At 35.6% G+C, this 21,014-nt stretch overlaps 1 protein-coding gene across 2 annotated transcripts in view; it reads right to left on the bottom strand.

Annotated features, from left to right (window-relative positions):
• The window catches only part of FHOD3 (formin homology 2 domain containing 3), a 341,124-nt gene that overhangs the window by 203,648 nt on the left and 116,462 nt on the right, over positions 1-21,014 (bottom strand). For both annotated transcript variants that reach the window (XM_083377070.1, XM_083377071.1), the window contains exons 5-6: positions 20,786-20,891; positions 14,694-14,788 (exon numbers count right to left, since the gene is read on the bottom strand). In XM_083377070.1, coding sequence (XP_083233196.1) covers positions 14,694-14,788; positions 20,786-20,891 — 201 coding nt within the window. The remainder of the gene's footprint in view (positions 1-14,693; positions 14,789-20,785; positions 20,892-21,014) is intronic.

Genomic DNA, 21,014 nt, shown 5'->3' with positions numbered 1-21,014 from the left:
TTTGAACAAGGATAATAAAAGATATCAGAACTCTAGCTACTGAGTCAGTTGCAGGACATGCTCAATTTTGCTTGGCAAATTGTCTGTTTTCTAAAAGCTACTTATATTATGTCCTCAGCAGCAGGATAGGAATAATGATGTTTTATCATACATACTTTTTAAAAATTTATTTTATTGCTTTTAAAAAAATAACAGAAACCAAAGAAGAAAAACAAAATACAAAGATAATTAAAATGTACATAGGAAGTGTTTTAAAATGGAAAAATACAACAGAAAAAAGAAACAAAGTATAGTACACCATTATAACAATTAACAATATAATTATCTAATATAAACATTATTCATATATTTCTAATTAATTTATAGTTACCATTTTTTGTAACCTACTGTATTTTCAGTAAACATTTCCATATTTCATTTTATCTAGAGCCTAAAACCAGTGACCTGACTGCATTATATTAAATATTAAACTAATGAACAATTCTTCAATTGTGCTTCTTTCTAAAAGGGAATAAAATCTTGCAGCATTTTATTGGTTCTTAAATAAAGCCATAAATTACTATATCACTATTATAAGAACTAAAGAGACTTCCGGGTGGCAAGGCTCCGTCGATGGCGGTCGTTTTGACCGTCAGCCCGGTTGTTTTCCGTTGAATCGCAAAAACAGCGACAATCAGCTGTTTCACGGTTCGGGAACCCCCCCTCGGGAGAAGAGGGGAGGGTGAGCATTCAGGTAGGTGAGAGCTCCCTCGGAGCCTGAATCATCTCTGGACTCGGGGACTACTCTGTTCTAAGGCTTTGGAACAGAGCAGGACGCTGCAACCATCCCTGCAATCAATATTGTACTTTGGATTACTTGGATGCAGGCAGAGCTGTGCAGGAGAATATTGAAATAGCAAGTATATGATGTTTAACTCCGGTGTATTTTAAAAGAAAGGAAGGAAGATGGCGCGGGAGTGAATTGCCAGAGAGAATGGTGAAGATTAAAAGGACAAGGGAAATAAAACAAAATAAAAGACTGAGTGGAAAGAAGAAATTGGGTTATAAAGTGACTTTGTGCAAAATATTTGAAATTGGTTTAAAAGTGACTTGAAGATTTGGATATTTGACTGGGAAGTAATAAAGTTGCAATTTGGGTGGAAAAGTGAAAGTGAGAAACGAAAGTTAATTGGGTGTTAAAGTGGCTTCTAAACCATCCAGAGTTTCTACTTCAAGAAGTGTGGGTGCATCACCAACTCAGCAACAATCTGTGCTACAGACTTTGATGCCACCCACTGCAGCACCTACACCTGCATTGACATTAAAAGATTTACAAGATGCTTTACAAGATGCTTTAAAAAGTCAATCTGAGCAAATATCTAAGCAAATGGAGAGCTTATTGATGAGAAAAATAAGGAAATACGAGAGGACATTTTATTGGCATTTCAGGGGCTGGCAGCTTGTATTGAGCGTTTCGATGAATGTGTGGAAGAGGTAAACCAAAATAATTTGAGATTGGAGGCTAAAATGTCTGAAACAGAAAATAAAATGGACAAGAGATCCGCCCCGAGGTCTCTCATTTGTGGAGTTCCTCAGGGGTCGGTCCTCTCGCCTCTCCTGTTCAACATCTATATGAAGCCGCTGGGCGAGATCATTCGTGGTTTTGGGGTGGGGTATCACAAGTACGCTGATGATACCCAACTTTTTCTTTCCACCCCGAACCAACCCAGTGATGCCCTCTCCGTGATGTCCCGGTGCCTGGAGGCGGTTCAGGTCTGGATGGGGAGAAACAGGCTTCGTCTCAATCCCACCAAGACTGAGTGGCTGTGCATATCGGCATATCGGGTTAACCAAGTTATTCCACCTCTAATGATGGGGGGTAAGGTGTTACCCCCCGTTGATAGGGCTCGCAACCTGGGCGTCCTCCTGGACTCACTTTTGAAGACCACATAGGAGCCGTGACCAGGGGGGCTTTTGCACAGGTTCGCCTGGTGCGCCAGTTGCGTCCCTATCTGGACCGAGACGCCCTACGCACAGTTACTCATGCGCTTGTGACCTCCCGTTTGGACTACTGTAACGCTCTCTACATGGGGCTGCCCTTGAAGACCACTCGGAGGCTTCAACTGGTGCAGAATGCGGCCGCGCGAGTTGTAATGGGGGTTTCCCGATACTCCCATGTAACACCTCTACTCCGTGAGCTGCATTGGCTTCCGGTTGCCCTCCGGGTGAAATTCAAGGTGCTGGTTATTACCTATAAAGCCCTACATGGCCTGGGTCCGGGCTATTTGAGGGAACACCTGCTGCCAGCATCAAACGCCCTTCACCCAGTGCGCTCCCACAGGGAGGGTCTGCTCAGGGTTCCGCCGGTAAGAGATTGCCGGCGGGTGACACCCAGGGATAGGGCCTTCTCAGTGGGAGCGCCTGCCCTCTGGAACCAGCTGCCGGTGGAGCTGAGAACTGCCCCCGACCTCCGATCATTCCGCCAGGGCCTGAAGACCTGGCTCTTTGAGCTCTCGGGCCCAGGCTGAGGAGAAATTTTTAATTGGGGTTATAAGTGTACAGGGTCAATTTAATATTTTTAATTAATTTGGTTTTTTAACTTTTGTATGGTGGATTTTTTAATTCCCTGTAAACCGCCCTGAGTCCTCAGGGAAAGGGCGGTATATAAATGTAACTAAATAAATAAATAAGATTGACGACGATGTGGTAATGATACAATACAGAGACATGGAGTTTGCCCTGAGGATAAGAGGTTTGAAAGCGGATTCAAAGGAAAACTTGAAGGAGATTTTAGCAGAAGCTTTGGAACCGATTTTGGGGTGTCAAGCTTAAGATATTATGGTGGATATAGATAAAATATTTCGTGTCAACTCCTGGATTGCCAGGCAAAGAAAATTACCAAGAAATGTGGTAGTTTATTTCACAAAGAGATCAATTAGAAATGTGATTGTTCAAGCTTTTTACAATAACAGATTTAAAGTGGCTGGTCAAGAGGTTTTGATTTTGAAAGAAATTCCTCCAAGAATTTTAAGGAAAAGGAAAGAGTTTGCTTTTTTGGCAGATGAATTAAAGAAAAGGCAGCTCCAGTTTAGATGGGAGATACCAACTGGACTGGTGGTGAACTATGTAGGTACAAGATATCGTCTTAATACAGTTTTGAAGGGAAAAGATTTTTATTGCAATGTACTGAAAATAGGTTCTAGGCCATCCCCGGAATTTAAAAGAAGGAAGGAAGAAGGAGCGAGACAGGCACAAATGAAAAATATACAGGGAGATGCAGAAATTATTTCATTGATTGCAAAAGAAGCTCAGCAAACTTTGGAAACTGCGCAGCCCCAGGGATTGTTAGAAAAATCTAAGACTTAAAGAGTGACACGGGCTGCAGCTAGACAAAAGCAACAAGAACAACAGAAATGTACAACTACAACTCAAGAATTTACTTATAGTGAAGCAGTGGGAGGTGCGCGACCAAAGAGCCAGGTGCGTGAGGATCTGCAAGATGCGCTCTGAAAGCTTCATGTCGCAAAAGATGGCGACAAAGTTTCTAACTTGGAACGTTAATGGTTTAAATTCACCGCAAAAGAGAAAGAAAATATTTCAGTATTTGAAACAATTTAAAAATGATGTTACATGTTTGCAAGAGACGCATATTCGTGTATCTGATCAAAAATATTTGATAAATTTTAGACTGGATACTCAGTTTATTGCATCTGCTTCAGAAAAGAAGAATGGAATAGTTATCTATGTGAAGAAGGATTTATCAGCTAATCTAATTGAAGCAGATAAACAAGGAAGATATTTATTTATTTATTTATTTGTTTTTATAAACCGCCCTTCTCCCGAGGGACTCAGGGCTGTGTACAGAATAAGGTAGGTATACAGATTGAACAATAGTGAAAAAACAATAGTAAAAACAAACTGGGACCCCAATTAGAGCTATCAGGCCAGGCCGGACTGCTGGAACAGGTAAGTTTTTAAGTCGCGCCGGAAGGTGCGGAGGTCGTGGGCCATCCGGATTTCGGTTGGCAAGCAGTTCCAGAGGGCTGGCGCACCCACTGAGAATGCCCTCCCCCTGGGGGCCACCAGCCGACATTCCTTGAGCGGTGGCACCCTGAGGAGGCCCTCTCTGTTGGAGCGCACAGGACGGTGGGGTGCTGACATTGGCAGAAGGTGCTCCCGTAGGTAGTCCGGACCCATGCCATGTAGGGCTTTGTATGTCATTGTTAGCACCTTGAACTTCACACGGAAGGCAACTGGAAGCCAGTGCAGCGCACGGAGGAGAGGTGTGATATGGGAGTATCGGGAGGCTCCCAAGAGTGTCCGTGCCGCTGCACTTTGCACCAGTTGAAGCTTCCGAGTGGATCTCAAGGGCAGCCCCATGTAGAGAGCGTTACAGTAGTCTAGGCGAGAGGTCACAAGGGCATGGGTGACTGTACGTAAGGCACCCAGGTCCAGATAAGGCCGTAATTGGCGAACTAGTCGAACCCGGGAGAAGGCCCCCTTGGTCACAGCTCCTATGTGATCTTCCAGGGAGAGCTGCGAGTCTAGGAGGACACCCAGGTTGCGGGCCCTATCAACAGGGGGTAGTAACTTGTCCCCGATGTTAAGGGATGGGATGTTCTGAGTATCCTGGCTTGCCGGTACGTACAGCCATTCAGTCTTGTCCGGGTTCAGTTGAAGCCTGTTCCTCCCCATCCATTCCTGGACCGCTTTCAGGCAGCGGGACATCACGTCGAGGGCATCACTGATGTTGTTTGGAGTTGAGATGAAAAGCTGGGTGTCATCAGCATACTGATGGTACCCTACTCCAAAGCTGCGAATGAATGATATATTATAATTGAACTTTTAATAGAAGGGCAGAAAATACTTTTAATTGGAATATATGCACCTATCAACCCCACTATCACTTCTGGAAGCGGCAAAGGGATTTGGTGAAGAAAAACCTCATGAGGCTGAAGATGGTCAGACAGAGGAGGATGGTGCTGGAGGGGATCAAACTACAACTTTGTTGGCTGATGCTGGAGAGCTAAGGGTGACGCGTGCTGCTTTAAAAAGAGCAAAACAAAGAAAAGAACAAGACCAGCAGAAGTTTATGGAACTTTCAAAGCGCACTTACAGCGAGGCAGTGGGAGGAGCGCGGCCCAAAGGATACAGGGCCATTGAAGAGGTGCTCCAAAAGCTTCGGGGCGACAAGTATGGCGACTAAATTTTTAACTTGGAATGTTAATGGATTAAATTCGCCTCAGAAGAGAAAGAAAGTTTTTCAATATTTAAAACAATTTAAGACTGATGTTATATGCTTGCAAGAAACGCATATTAGGGCTATGGACCAAAAGTTTTTACTGAATTCAAGATTGGGTACGCAATTTGTTGCCTCTGCAATGAATAAGAAAAACGGAGTGGTTGTTTATGTTAAAAGTGCTATAACAGCGGACTTAATTGAAGCAGATAAGCATGGAAGATACGTAATGATAGATTTGTTGCTGGAAGGCAAAAAAACGCTTTTAGTTGGACTGTATGCTCATAATCAACAACAACAACAGGCTGACTTTTTTAGCTTACTTCATACAAAGCTTACACAGTTGGATTACAAATCGTTTATTTTTATGGGGGATTGGAATGGCGTTTTGGACGTACAGATGGATAAGGCTGGTTTTTTTAAGCGTATTCCGTGTCATGCCAGACTGCCTAAGTCTTTTTTCGAAATGAAGGATGATTTGGAATTGCGAGATATTTGGCGTGACACACATCCGCATGAAAAGGATTATACTTTTTTTTCTGATAGACATCAATCTTTTTCTAGGATTGACTTTATTTTGCTGACTAATGATTTTTTTTCTAGGATTAAGAAGGTAAAGATTTGTGCAAGAGCTATTTCTGACCATAGCCCAGTATGGTTAGAGATTAATAAGAACAACAGAGATAGGCGCTCGTGGCGCGTAAATGAGAATTTGTTTAGAAACCAGAAAAATGTGGAAGAGTGTAAACAGCGAACGAAGGACTTTTTTGAAATTAATATGAATAAGGATACTTCTATGGATATGGTTTGGGATGCTAGCAAGGCCTATATGAGAGGAGTGTTGATATATATGAATAACAAACATAGACGTATTTTGGAAGCTAGAAGGAAAGAATTGGAGAATGAAATTAAGGAAAAAGAGAATGCTTTGATTTTGAATCCATTGGATGTGAAGACTAAGGAGGCTATCAAGCTATTAAGAGGACAATTTGATAAATTAATGGCTGATCAAGTGGCAACCAACTTGAGGTTTGCCAGGCATAATACTTTTTGCAATGCTAATAAGCCAGGTAGATGGCTAGCTTATAGACTAAGGAAAAAGCAGAGGGCTTCTAACATAGACAAAATTGAACATAAGGGGAAGGTAGTGTTCAACAGGATTTTATTAAGGAAGCTTTTGTGGATTTTTATTCTAAATTATATGCTAAGGAGAAGATTAATGAAAAAGATATTGATGAATATTTGGAGAATGCTAGCATCCCGGTTCTTACGCAAGTACAAAAAGAGGAGATTAATCAATTGATTACAGAAGAAGAAATATTTACAGCAATTAAGGAGTTGAAGGTCGACAAAGCGCCAGGTACAGATGGTTTGACTGCGGCCTACTACAAAAATTTACAATTAGAGATGGTTAAACCGTTAAAGGAATTGTTCCAGACAATCCAGAGAGGGGGAAAGGTGCCTCCATCTTGGAGAACTGCTTTTATCTCTTTGATTCCGAAGGAAGACCAAGATGCTACTCAAGTAAAAAACTATAGACCGATATCACTATTAAATACAGACTACAAGATATTTGCTAAGGTGTTGGCTAATAGATTGATGAGGGTTCTGCAACGGGTGATTCATGGGGATCAAACTGGGTTTATTAGTGGTAGGCAAATGAAAAATAACGTGAGGCATATAGTTGATGTGTTGGAATTTTTGGAAAGGAACAACCAGATCCCTGCGGCGCTAATTTTTTTAGACGCTGAAAAAGCTTTTGATCAATTGAATTGGCAATTTTTGATGAAAGTTTTAGATAAAATGAATTTTGGGGATAAATTTTTGCAACCAATTAGGGCATTATATCAAAAACAAACAGCTCGAATAATAGTTAACAATAGTTTGTCAGAAGTATGTAATATTGAGAAGGGTACAAGGCAAGGGTGCCCGCTATCGCCTTTGTTATTTGTGTTAACATTGGAGATATTATTGGTAAAAATACGAAATTCGGAAAGAATTAAGGGTATACAGATTAGAGATCAGGATTATAGATTGAGAGCGTTTGCAGACGATCTGGTTGTTACAGTGACCCAGCCGGAGAGCTCTGTTGTGGACCTGATGGAGATAATAATGCAATATGGGAAGGTTTCTGGATTTAAAGTTAATGTACAAAAAACTAAAATCTTGGCCAAAAACATGACAGTATCGCAAAAGGCCCTTTTAGAAGGGTTAACTGGATTTGAGATTGTGAAAAGGGTCAAATATTTGGGGGTGCTTTTGTCGCCCTCTAATACAAAATTATATAAAAATAATTATGAAAAATTATGGGGAAAAATCCAAAAAGAAATGGAGAGTTGGGAAAAATTGCAATTGTCTTTGTTGGGGCGAATCGCAGCAGTAAAAATGAATGTCCTGCCTAAATTCTTATTTTTATTTCAAATGATACCGGTTCTTAAGAAAGATTCTAACTTGGAGGAATGGCAGAGAGGTATCAATAAATTTGTTTGGGAAGGGAAAAGGCCACGAGTTAAACTTAAGATTATGCAGGATACTCGTGAAAGAGGTGGTCTTAAAATGCCTAATCTTAAATTATATTATGAAGCTGCTGCGTTAGTAGGTATAAGTGATTGGATTAATTTGACACAAGAGAGATTATTAAATCTTGAGGGCCACGACTTGTTGTTTGGCTGGCATGCATATTTGTTGTATGATAAGAAGGTAGATAATGTGTTTAGAGTGCATATTTTAAGACAGGCATTGCTGAGAGTTTGGAAGAAGTATAGACATAAGCTAGGTTGTAAGATACCATTGTGGGCAATCCCAAAACACGCAATAGAAAATATACATGCTGGTTTCAAACATGATGTGACTACGTACAAGGAGATTCTAAGCTTGGAAAGAAATGTCTGGTGTTTGAAACCATATAGCCTCTTGCGAGATGAGAAGATTGTTCAGAATTGGTTTCAATATACTCAGCTACGGGCCAGGTGGAAAGAAGATCAGAAAAATGGTTTTACAATGACTGATGAAAATCTGATAAAGCAAATCAGAAATCAGGGTCCAGCACATATTAAACGGATATATCTTGCATTGATAGAGATTGACTCAGAAACAGAACTTGTTAAGGATTGTATGATAAAATGGGCCCAAAATATTCAAGAAGTTATTACAATGGACACGTGGGAAAAGATTTGGGTGAGGAACGTAAAATTTACACAAGCTCAAAATCTAAGAGAGAACTTTTATAAAATGTTTTATAGATGGCATTTAGATCCTAAAAAGCTTGCAAGTATGTATCCGAATTATCAACCAAAATGTTGGAGGTGTGGTAATGAAGATGCAACATATTTTCATGTATGGTGGACTTGTAAAAAGGTTAAGGCCTTCTGGATAAAAATCTGGTGGAATATGCAGAAGATTTTAAAGCAAAGGATAAAGTTTTGTCCGCAACTCTTCTTGTTGGGAATAATCACCGATGCTACGGTTGTGGACACTTTGATGTTGAACTTAATTACGGCAGCAAGACTTTTAATAGGTCAGTATTGGAAGAAAGAGGAACTGCCGACCATAGAAGAGTGGACTTTAAAGGTTTCCGACCTGGCAGAGATGGCAAAGATTTCGGCTTACTTGAAAGATCACTCGCAAGAACGTTATATTATGGAATGGAGAAAATGGGTTGAGTATATCCAGAACAAATATAGGGTTAAGAAGTTTCATGTAGCATTTGAATAAGTCTTCCTTCTCTTTTTCTTTCTTTATTTCCTTTTTTTTTCTATATATATTTAATATTATTAAGGTTTGTATTATCCTATATAAGCTAGAGAGTGATGGATTTTAGAGTTTATGGTTGTTAGTATATGGTTGTTTATGATTGGTTTTTTCCCTATACCTTGTATTTAGCTCTGGGAAGTCGGGGGGGGAGGGGGGAGGGGTAGGGAGGGAGGGAGAGGGGAGGGGGAGGGGGGACTGTTAAAGATAAACTGTATGTTAAAACTTTTCAATAAAAAAAAAGAAATTATTTCATTGATTGCAAAAGAAGCTCAGCAAACTTTGGAAACTGCGCAGCCCCAGGGATTGTTAGAAAAATCTAAGACTTAAAGAGTGACACGGGCTGCAGCTAGACAAAAGCAACAAGAACAACAGAAATGTACAACTACAACTCAAGAATTTACTTATAGTGAAGCAGTGGGAGGTGCGCGACCAAAGAGCCAGGTGCGTGAGGATCTGCAAGATGCGCTCTGAAAGCTTCATGTCGCAAAAGATGGCGACAAAGTTTCTAACTTGGAACGTTAATGGTTTAAATTCACCGCAAAAGAGAAAGAAAATATTTCAGTATTTGAAACAATTTAAAAATGATGTTACATGTTTGCAAGAGACGCATATTCGTGTATCTGATCAAAAATATTTGATAAATTTTAGACTGGATACTCAGTTTATTGCATCTGCTTCAGAAAAGAAGAATGGAATAGTTATCTATGTGAAGAAGGATTTATCAGCTAATCTAATTGAAGCAGATAAACAAGGAAGATATATTATAATTGAACTTTTAATAGAAGGGCAGAAAATACTTTTAATTGGAATATATGCACCTATCAACAGCAAGGAGAATTTTATAAATTTTTACATAATAAAATAATTCAATGGGATTATAAATCATGTATTTTGATGGGAGACTGGAATGGAGTGCTGGATACGCAGAAAGATTAAAAAGGACCTCTCAAAAGCACACCAAATCATGCTAGATTGCCTAAATCTTTTTTGATATGAAAGATGATTTGGAATTGAGAAATGTCTGGAGAGAACAAAATGTGGATGAAAAGGATTTTACCTTTTTTCTGATAGACATCAATCTTTTTCTAGGATTGATTTTATATTGACTACTAATGATTTTTTTTCCAGGGTTAGGAAGATTAAGATATGTCCGAGAACTTTATCAGACCATAGTCTAGTATGGATGGAATTGGACAAGGGAAAGGGAGATAGGAGATCTTGGAGGTTAAATGAAAATTTGTTTAGATACGAAGAAAATGTGGAAGAATGTAAAAAATATATGAAAGAATTTTTTATAACAAATATGCATAAAGGTACTTCTATTGAAATGGTTTGGGATGCAAGTAAAGCTTATGTGAGAGGAGTGTTAATATATTTGAATAATAAATATAGACGTAGATTGGAATATAAGCATAGAGTTAGAGGAGGAAATAAAGATGAAAGAGAAGGCTTTTATTTTGAACCCATCTAATAAGAGGGTGAAAGAAGCAATTAATCTGTTAAGAGGGCAGTTTAATATGTTGATGGCAGACCAAGTGGCAACTAATTTACGGTATGCTAAACATAATAGTTTTTGTAATGCTAATAAGCCAGGTAGGTGGTTAGCTTATCTGTTAAGGAAAAAACAAAAGTCACGTAATATAGATAAGATAGAATATAAGGGTAAAGAGGTGTTTCAGCAAAATTTTATTAAAAAGGCTTTTGTTGAATTTTATTCCAAATTATATGTTAGGGATGTAACTCAAGGTTTAGATATAGATAGATATTTACAAGGTGTGAATATCCCTGTACTTACACAAGAGCAAAGGGAAGGAATGAATCAATTGATAACTGTTGAAGAAATATTTTAGCAATTAAACAATTAAAAGTGGGTAAGGCACCTGGAAAAGATGTTTTGACAGCCATTTATTATAAAAACTTACAAATAGAAATGGTGGAACCTCTAAGAGAATTATTTAGAACAATTACTCAAACTAAAAATTACAGACCAATATTGCTTTTAAATACTGATTATAAGATATTTGCTAAAATTTTAGCAGATTAATGAAGGTTATGCAGCAAAAGATTCATAGTGATCAAACAGGATTTATAAGTGGTAGACAAATGAAAAATAATGTGAGACATATTGTAAATTTATTAGAATTTTTGGAAAAAATAATCAAGTCCCCACAGCGCTGATTTTTTTGGATGCTGAAAAGGCCTTTGATCAATTGAATTGGCAATTTTATTTAAAGTATTGGAGAAGATGGAGTTTGGGGATAGGTTTTTACAACCTATTAGGGCAATATATCAGAAACAAACAGCCCAAATAATAATTAATGGTAGTTTAACAGAACCTTGTAAAATTGAAAAGGGTACAGACAGGGATGTCCGTTGTCACCTTTGTTGTTTGTTTTAACATTGGAAATATTATTGATCAAGATACGTGATTCAAATAAGATAAAGGGAATTAAAATAAAAGATCAAGATTATAGATTAAGGGTGTTTGCGCATGACTTCGTTATTACATTAAGTCAACTGACTTTGTCGGTTGTAGATTTGATGGAGATAATTTTGCAATATGGAAAAGTTTCTGGATTTAAGTTAAATAGGCAAATAACTAAAATACTGTCTAAAAATATGACTATAGAACAAAAGGAAGTCTTAGGAAAATTAACAGGATTTGAAATTGTTAAAAAGATTAAATATTTAGGAGTATATATTTCAGTTTCAAATGTGAAATTATATAAAAATAATTATGAATTGTTATGGTTAAAAGTACAAAAAGAGTTAGATAGTTGGAGAAAATTACAATTGTCTTTATTGGGAAGAATTGCAGCAGTGAAAATGAATGTCTTACCAAAATTTTTATTCTTGTTTCAAATGATACCTATACTTAAAAAAGACTCAAATTTGGAAGAATGGCAGAAAGGTATTAATAAATTTGTGTGGGCAGGGAAAAGACCAAGAGTAAAACTTAAGATAATGCAAGATATACGTGAAAGAGGTGGTCTTAAAATGCCCAATTTTAAATTATATTATGAGGCTGCGGTTTTATCATCAATTAGTGATTGGTTTAATTTAACACAAGGAAGAATACTGAATATTGAGGGATGTGATTTATTATATGGTTGGCTTGCATATTTGTTGCATGATAAGAAGGTGGATAATATCTTTAAAACTCATATATTAAGATATGCTCTGTTGCGAGTTTGGAAAAAATACCGATACAAGTTAAATTATAAAATACCAATTTGGGCAATACCTAAACACGCAATAGAAAATATAAATGTGGGATTTAAACATGATGTGACTACATATAAGGAAATTCTTAGAATAGAAAGGAATGTATGGCAATTAAAGTCGTTTAATATTTTAAAAGAAGAAAAAATAGTTCAGACCTGGTTTCAGTATGGGCAGTTACAAGCTAGATGAAAAGAAGACCAGAAAATTGGCATTTTGACAACTGATGAAAATTTGGTTAAACATATCAGAGATCAAAGTCAAGCCCATATAAGAAGGATATATAATGCATTGATAGAAATAAATTCAGAAACGGAACTTGTTAAAAGATTGTATGATAAAATGGGCCCAGAATTTTCAGGAGCCAATAACGATGGATATTTGGGGGAAAATTTGGGTCAGAAATGTAAAATTCACACAGGCACAAAATTTAAGAGAGAATTTTTATAAAATGTTTTATAGATGGCACTTAGATCCTAAAAAATTAGCATGTATGTATCCAAATTATCAGCCTAAATGTTGGAGGTGTGGTTGTGATGATGCAATGTATTATCATATATGGTGGACTTGCAAAAGAGTTAAAGCTTTTTGGATTAAAATTTGGTGGAATATGCAGAAAATATTTAAGAAAAAGATAAGGTTTTCTCCACAGTTATTTCTGTTGGGTATTATTAAAGATTGTACAATTGATGTTGAATTTAATAACGGCAGCAAGACTTTTGGTATCTCAATATTGGAAGAAGGAGGACCTGCCTACGATAGAAGAGTGGACTTTAAAAGTTTCAAACCTGGCAGAAATGGCAAAAATCTCAGCATATTTGAAAGAACAATCGCAACAGAGATATTTTTTGGAATGGAGAAGATGGATCGATTATATTCAGAATAAATATGGGACTAAAAAGTTTCATTTAGCATATAAATAAGTATTAGTATTATAAGATGTATTATTATTTAGCTATTATTATTTAGTTATTTAGTTATGTTTAAGGGGAGTTAAAGTGCGATAGAATTTAAAGTGTTTTTTTTAGTTAGTTGGCATATTTTAGCTTAAGTTTGTAAAAGTTAATACCCTGTATTCTGGGAAGTTGGGGGGGAGGGGGAGAAGGGGAAGTGGGGGGGAGGGGGAGGGAGGGAGCTTATGTTTGTAAAATGTATTTTAAAACTTTTCAATAAAAAAAAAGAATTAAAAAGGCTACAGAAAGGGTCTGCAATACTACAATACTACAATTACTACAATTTCCAACCATAATAAAAACTGAATAAAATAATTTCTAAATAGATTTTTTTCTTAGTAGCAATTATTTACGCTGAATTTTCTGCATATCACATTCTTGCCTTTTTCTGTCCCTGAAATTTTAAAAATTCCTTTTGTTTCCTCTTACTGAAATGTACAGTGTTGCTGATTTCAGGAAGCAAAAGTATATGATGTATGTATGATAACTATATTCCCTTTACTAGTGCATGGCTCTTTATTGTGTTACACTGCAAGTTTAACCCAAATCCTCTCTCTGCTGGAGAAAGAAAGACTTTAGTCATTTTATCAGAGCAAGATTGCTAGAATATGTGAACTGAAGTTGGGAAACATAGATCTAATAATGCTAGTTCCCAAACTTTCATTTGATGTCCAGCCTCGAATTAACGTTTGAAATATTCAGTGCCAATGGAATTTTAGGAAAATTGAAATTGATAGAATATCTATTTCTAGAGGATTCTGCTTTGGTAGAAACAAGTGATATTCTAATTTAGAATTGCATTAGTTCTTTTTCTTGATTTTTTCTGTGTGGTAATAAGTCTAATCATCTTTAATTTCCTTGTTCAAATTCAGAAACTATGTGTAACCTCCCCTTTTATTTTTTTTTAAAATGTTTCTTTATCATTAAGATAAAACAACTGCTGAAAAAGTTTGAAAAATCTTACTCACCTGGTATTATCTATTTTTGTATTTATCTTTTTTTTAAAAAAATTCCTCTATAATTATGATTATTTTTAAAGGTGATCTTGAATAAAGAAAAAGGGGATTGATCCTAATTCATACACAGAAACAGTATTTTCTATAATAAAATGTGCTATATATGTTAATAATTCCCTCAGTTAAATGAATGAATGATTGAATATATAGATTTAAAATGATATACTTTTGGTAAGAACAGAATTTGGACTGATGCATAATTTTAAAAAGCATAGAATATATTCAGAAAGAGGCAAATAAAGTGTAGAAAATATGAATTACTCAGGCTAAGGAGGGGAATGAGAAATACTATTTTGTGGAAAAATAAATTTAAGTATCAAGTCCCAAATCACGTTAGCAATACACAGTGTTATCCAATGGTTCCAAGTAGCTATGAAATCGGGAATTTCCTAAAACAGCATAACTTACAGCTTGTTTTCTGCTAGCTGGGAAGCATTGGTCTATTTGAAATCCTTAAAAAGTACTGATATGGCTCATAATTATGTTTAAAAGAAAAACTGTAGTAAAAAATCTCCAAAAAAACATTCTTACCTTAGACCCTATGAGTATGTACAGCCACTGGATGGTTTCACTGTGATTTATTACTCCATTCATTCCATCAACATACAGCATAATTTGTCCCAGTGCTAAGGAAATAAAGAAGATTTTTTAAAATTGCTATATTTAACAATTTGCTATAACAAGCAACCTAGCAGTTCGAAAGCAAGTAAAAATGGAAGTAGGAAAAATAGGGACCACTATGGTGGGAAGGTAACAGCGTTCTGTGCACCTTTGGCGTCTAGTCATGCTGGCCACATGACCACAGAGATGTCCTTGGACAAGCGCTGGCTCTTCGGCTTTGAAACAGAGATGAGCACCGGCCCCTAGAGTTGGAAACAACTAGCACGCATTTGCAGGGGAACCATTACCTTTACCTTTATAACAAGCAAAAACCATACAATTATCAAATGTAAATTAAAAGGGATCACTGAGTTGATCAAGAGCCAAACTTTTATCAGACTGAAATGGAAGTTTTTCACAACCTAAATACAATTTCTCCTGATGTAAATATATTGGTTTGGCTTTTGATTTTATAAATGCGGCTGCTTATAAAATATACTATACTTATTTATAAAATTTGTATGCTGCTGCAATAACAAGACTATTGGCTTACAGGTAGTCCTTGACTTACAACCATCATTTGAATTTACAATGGCACTGAAAAAAGAGACTTACAACTGTTTTTCCCACAAGCAACTACTGCAGCATCACTATGGTCATCTGATCAAAATTTGGATGCTTAGCAACTGGCATGTATTTATGACAGTTACATTGTCCTGAGGTTACATAATTAACTTTTGTGAACTTCTGGCAAAGTAAATCAATGGGCAAGCTAGATTCACTTAACAACCATGTTGCTAACTTAACAACTGCAGTGATTCATTTAACAATGATGGCAAAAGAGTTCATAAAATGAGAAAACTCACTTAACCATTATCTTGCTTAGCAATGGACATTTTGGCTCTATTTTGGTTGTAAGTCAAGGACTACCTGTCTTGCTCGGCTGTGGCTTGGGGGGCACTTTCTTCAGTGCCATTGTAATTTTGAACAGTCACTAAGCAAACTGTTGTAAGTTGAGGACTACCTGTACTTCATCACTTTTGTCCTCTTTTTTTTTTTTTTTTGGTCATCAGGTTTTTGACACCTTGCTAGGCGAATGGTGGTACTCGGATGTTGCCATATCCTAAAAGTGGTACAATGGGTGAAAAGGTTGAAAAGCCCTGTGCTAGGGGACCCTAAATGGGCCTGACATCACCCCATAGAGGTGATAAAGAAGGAGGAAAGTCCCGCCAAGTGCGGAGAGACGGTGGTCAATCCGATCGGTCCTGGAAAAGCCTTCCAGAAACCAGAAAGGCTAGTTTAACTTCAGAGTCCAAGCTACAAGCAGCCGAACCCCAAAGCATTATTTTAAGCTGACTATAAACAACGTGCTTGGAACTGGGTAAGAACAGTGATTTTCTCTCTTCTACTTGAAAACCGATTTCCTGGGGGGGAAAAACCCCAAGAAGCAAAAAGCTTCCAAAAGTGAGAAGGAGGGGGATCTTTGCTCCACTCTCCTACAGACAGAAGCAGCGAATTAAACCATTAAGTGGGGGCAGAAATATACTGAAATGAAAATATGACCTAAATCTGGATAAGTTTGAAATTGGTGGTATGTGTTAAGATTTTTTTAAAATCATGAAAATAGAAGAAAATAATTGTTTAGTTTGAAAACTGGAAACTGAAAAACAAACTGGTGCTGACATCTAGTGGTGGATGAAAATATAGTAGTTGCTTCAATACAGGAACTGGCAAAGCCCAGAAAAAGATAATTTGTTTTTGGATGACCTTCAATGTCTTAATATCAGAGATCAGCTGTGAGAAAAAGAAAACATCTTGGGCTACCTACAAAGAGAGAACTATAAACTTTAGAGGAAAAAAACTGACCTTTCTGGATTACAAATACTTACGCAACTGTGACTTTAAAACTGTCTGCAGAGAAAGGAAAACCCTGATTTTTGGCTATCATGGAAAACCAAAAGCACCAAAAGAATATATCAAGAAAAATAAAATATTTTCCAGGAGGAGATATATGCTATGTTGCAACTAATTCAAACAACAATGATCTCAAACTACAAGGAAATTAAAAATAACTTTGAAAAATATAAATGAATGCATCTCTAATTTAACTCTCAGAAAATAAAAATAGAGAGGGAGCAGATAAAACAGACAAACCAGAACCAGAAAAGAGAGATTTAAAGATGGAACCTAACAACAGAAGGAAGTATAACTCAACCCAGGTGGAAAAAAAACTTACAGAAAATAATGGACATGGGAAAATTAACTTATACTTTTAAGATCAGAAAATAAGTCTGTGGACAAGAAACAAGATTTGACAAAATGGATTACAGAGCTACCAGGAGAACTATGAGAACTTAAGAGACAAAAAAATGATAAGAGAAATTAAGAGAGAAAGAAAGGAAAAAATTTCCAATGAATATGAAGAGGCGAAACCTTCATATAAAACATCTCACCTGATTTATCTTTTGTACCTACAACAACATCCACAAGACTATGGGAAGACTCTTTGATTCAGAGAAACATTGTTCAGGAAAGATGTCTGGCAAAATAAAAGGCTAAAATGAGAATCAAGAAATTAGATGATGGGATCTATCAGAGGGAATATTTGAAAATCTGTTTGAATATGGTTAAATAAATAGAAAGATTTTGGATATAAATGAATTTTAGTTTAAGAGGGATGAGCATCTCAATTATTATAGTATTTTTCTTTTCTTTTTTCCCTTGTGTTTTTTTTTTGACATGAGAAATATAAAAAAGTTGGAGAGGTTTATATAAAAGAAATGTTTTAGATACTTAAGTGAAGTTGATCTGGCTATTCTGGCTATAAATGTTCATTAGTCTAAGAAGGATATATACTTTAAGTAGTATACTATCTTATTTCTTTTTCATTTCTTTTTGACTTTTTTTCTTTTTTTAAGATATGAGCAATGCAAAAGTGTTGGGCCTGTATGAGGAAAAAGACCTAAATATTTAAGTGTAATGAAAATCTTAACCAGTAAAAATATTTTGAATATTGTGGGGAAAACAAATTTAAATAAGAATTTTAAACAGGATCTATGGTAAGGCAATCACGATGATCAGTTAGAAAAGAAGTTTTATATCATTGTGGTTATTATTTGCAGAAATATTAGAAAAATGTCTATATTTAATTGTTATTTATCCAAATAATAAGATTTGTATTAATTCAAGGATGGCAAAAGAGAACATTTTTGGAAGAAGAGAACATCAAGCAAAGCTATTATGTGGACTTTAGAATTATAGAAACTAATGGTTATTGTTTTTTAAATATAAACCCAGACAACATGATGTTTACCAAATATTAAGGTGATTTTGTAAAAAAAATTTTTTTTAAAGAAGCTGTTATGGACTTTCTGCATGTGAAATACAATAATAGATTGTTAACAAAGGGCTTTGACATTTAGTTTTGTTGTTGGGTTTAACTATTAACTGTTTTTTACAGTAGGTAGTAGGTCAAAATAAGTTGGGCAAATGGATATTTGTCAGCATTCAGCTTGGTGGGACAATTTATGTGGATGTTTTTTAAAGAACATTTTTGTCTTTAGTTTTTCCTTTGTTTTTGTTTCCCTTTTTTCTATTGAAATTTGTATTTTAACTTTGGAAATAAAGTAAAAAATAAATAAAAAAGGCATAAATATTCAATAAATATAAAAGGTAAGGGAAATAACATCCAAACAAAATATGTGATACCAGGCCTCCAAAGTCTTCTGGAAAAGCTCAATTTTTAGCTTTTAGAAGGCAGCCAATGTTAGAGACAAGTGGATCTGCAATGGGAGATAATTCCAGAGGATAGAAAACATCACTGAAAAACAGTACGTCCAGTTTTAGCCCCCTCCACCTCATCAAAATGGTGGACAATAAGCCATTTCTGCTGGCGTGAATGGAGGAGTCAGGCTGACCTTACTGTTCAAATGCAATCTTGCTAATAAACAGTTGAAAGAAAAAAGTTGAGAAAGCTAATGTAAAATGTCTTGGGGAAAAATACTTTATGTTATTGCTGCTGTGACAGAATAAGGAAATAAGAATGGGTGTGTGATCACACATAGCTTGTGTTAAAACAATGGTTTCAACTTCAGAATATTTGGGAAGTGTCCCCTACCAGTAATGAAAATTTGTATGTATGATATGTGACACATTAATCACATGTAATTTTCTGATATGACCACTGTTTAAACATTTATTTACTTGCAGAAAGTCACTAAAATGTTTGTGAATTCAGAATGAATTAACTGGATACTACTCTTTTGCTCTAGATAAAATACTTTTCCTAAAACAAATCTTTGATTATATTTGTAGACCTGTCAATCTCTTAATTATGGTTCTCTTCTTAGTTTTGTATTTTACAAAGAAATGAAGACAACATAAATGCTATTGTGGCCTTCCTTCCTTCCTAATCTATAACCCCTCTTGGTTGTATTATATTTCTCATCAGGATATGAAATTTATGCTAAGAGTTTTAAAGGCCGATGGATTTGCAAGAGAAATCAGCTTATTAAAAATGATAAGTGTTATTTGTCAAGGCCCTTGATCACTCTGACAGTTGTTTAGATAAGACAAAAATAAATATCTTTAATGAGTCAAACATAAGAAAGTATGAGTTTCCCCAGAACTCTTTCAGTGCAGAATGAATAACTCATTCCACAGGGTTGTTATTGGAAGAAGAATTAGATAGACTTATAAAAATAATAAAGGCGGGATTTTTAAAAAAATAAAACATGAAGATAAGAATAAAAGAAAGGGGAAGACTAGGATAGTGAAGCCTGATAGAGTTGGTAAGATCCTCAAAAAGTTAGATGTGAGACATTTAAAGACATTAGGCAGTTTATGGACATGGTGGAAGCAAAAGATGTTTTGCAAAGACAGAAAAGTATAGAGAAATATAATAAAAGGTATCACTGTTAATTAGATTTGCTACATTTAAAAAACAGTTTCTACTAAGAATTTTGATTACAACAGAAATATCAACTAAGAAAATAGAAAAAATAAAAAGTGCAGAAAAAGGAGGAAAAACAAAAAGAAAAATATAATAAAGAAAAAGAAAAGTATATAAAGTTACAGTTTTCATCATAAGAACTATAAACAAATTAAGCAACTCTTCACCCTCTAAATGGTTACAGACCAATATTTATTCATCCCATAACCCATCCCTTATCTATTAATTAATTTAAGCATTAATTTTTCTGTTCTGGTGTCAGTATAAAGAGTTGACAGAACTACATAAAAAAACTTTTATTTTGATCTTGGTCTTGATTTTAACCCTAATCAAATAAACCAATTTTATATTCCTTCTTTTTACTTCTGACTTACTCTTTAATTCAATCAACTATTATTTGATTTCTCTTAAATTCTTCTCTATTCCACTGTAGATTTCAAGACTTTAACAAGCCTCTTTTGTAGAATAAATAAGCAAACATTCTTTTGGTTTCAACCTATTTGTATTTCTCATTTAAGTTCCATCAGTTTTTTTGTATATCTAATAAAGCATCCTTTTCTAATTTATTATTTTGGCCTTAATTTGTAGTTCTGTTTTCAGTACTTTCTCTGTCTTGTCTAAGTAAAATTGTTCTGCATATGCCATTCTTTTGTTACTTCTTTTAGACATAGTCTATCCATAGATGATTGTCATCCATCATCGAGAGTATTGATGTTGTAGTAAATCCTAGTATTAATCATTTTCCCCTTTTGCTTGAAATTTTAGTCCCCTAAATCTCTAGCATTCAGTCATCACAAAATAATTTATCTTTCTTAAGACTTACAATATGTCTGTTTCCCACGTTAAACTATTTTTATAGTTAATTCCAAAATTGCATAGTAAATCAATATTCTAAATTTATTTGGGCTTTAATTCCAGGTAAAACTTGGTTAGATCAATTTTCACTTAATTTTCTGCTATTTATTTCAAATCCTGAAGATCCTAATTAATTTTTATTTTGATAAAAAATTGAAGATAAACTCATGTGGAGACTTTTCAAATTTGTTATTCTAAATGTTTTTAATAGCCTTACCTCTCAAGATGTAATTCTGGTAGTTCTGGTCTGCCTCAGCTCCCACTTTTATTAAACAAGACAGGCCTTCTGCTACAACAAATTCATGAACCAAATCCTTGTCATCCTATAAAGGAGAGGAGGGGGCGGGGGAGAGAGACATTATGTAACATACTGAAAATAAAATAGTGGTGGTTTTAACCATTCAGTTGTATCTGACTCTTGGTGACTTTATAGGCAAGTGCTTTTC

This window comes from Vipera ursinii (assembly GCF_947247035.1).
Source record: "Vipera ursinii genome assembly, chromosome: Z".
Classification (NCBI taxonomy): Eukaryota; Metazoa; Chordata; class Lepidosauria; order Squamata; family Viperidae; genus Vipera; species Vipera ursinii.
Note: the sequence above shows the minus strand (reverse complement) of the source record. Positions and strands in the feature narration are given on the sequence as shown.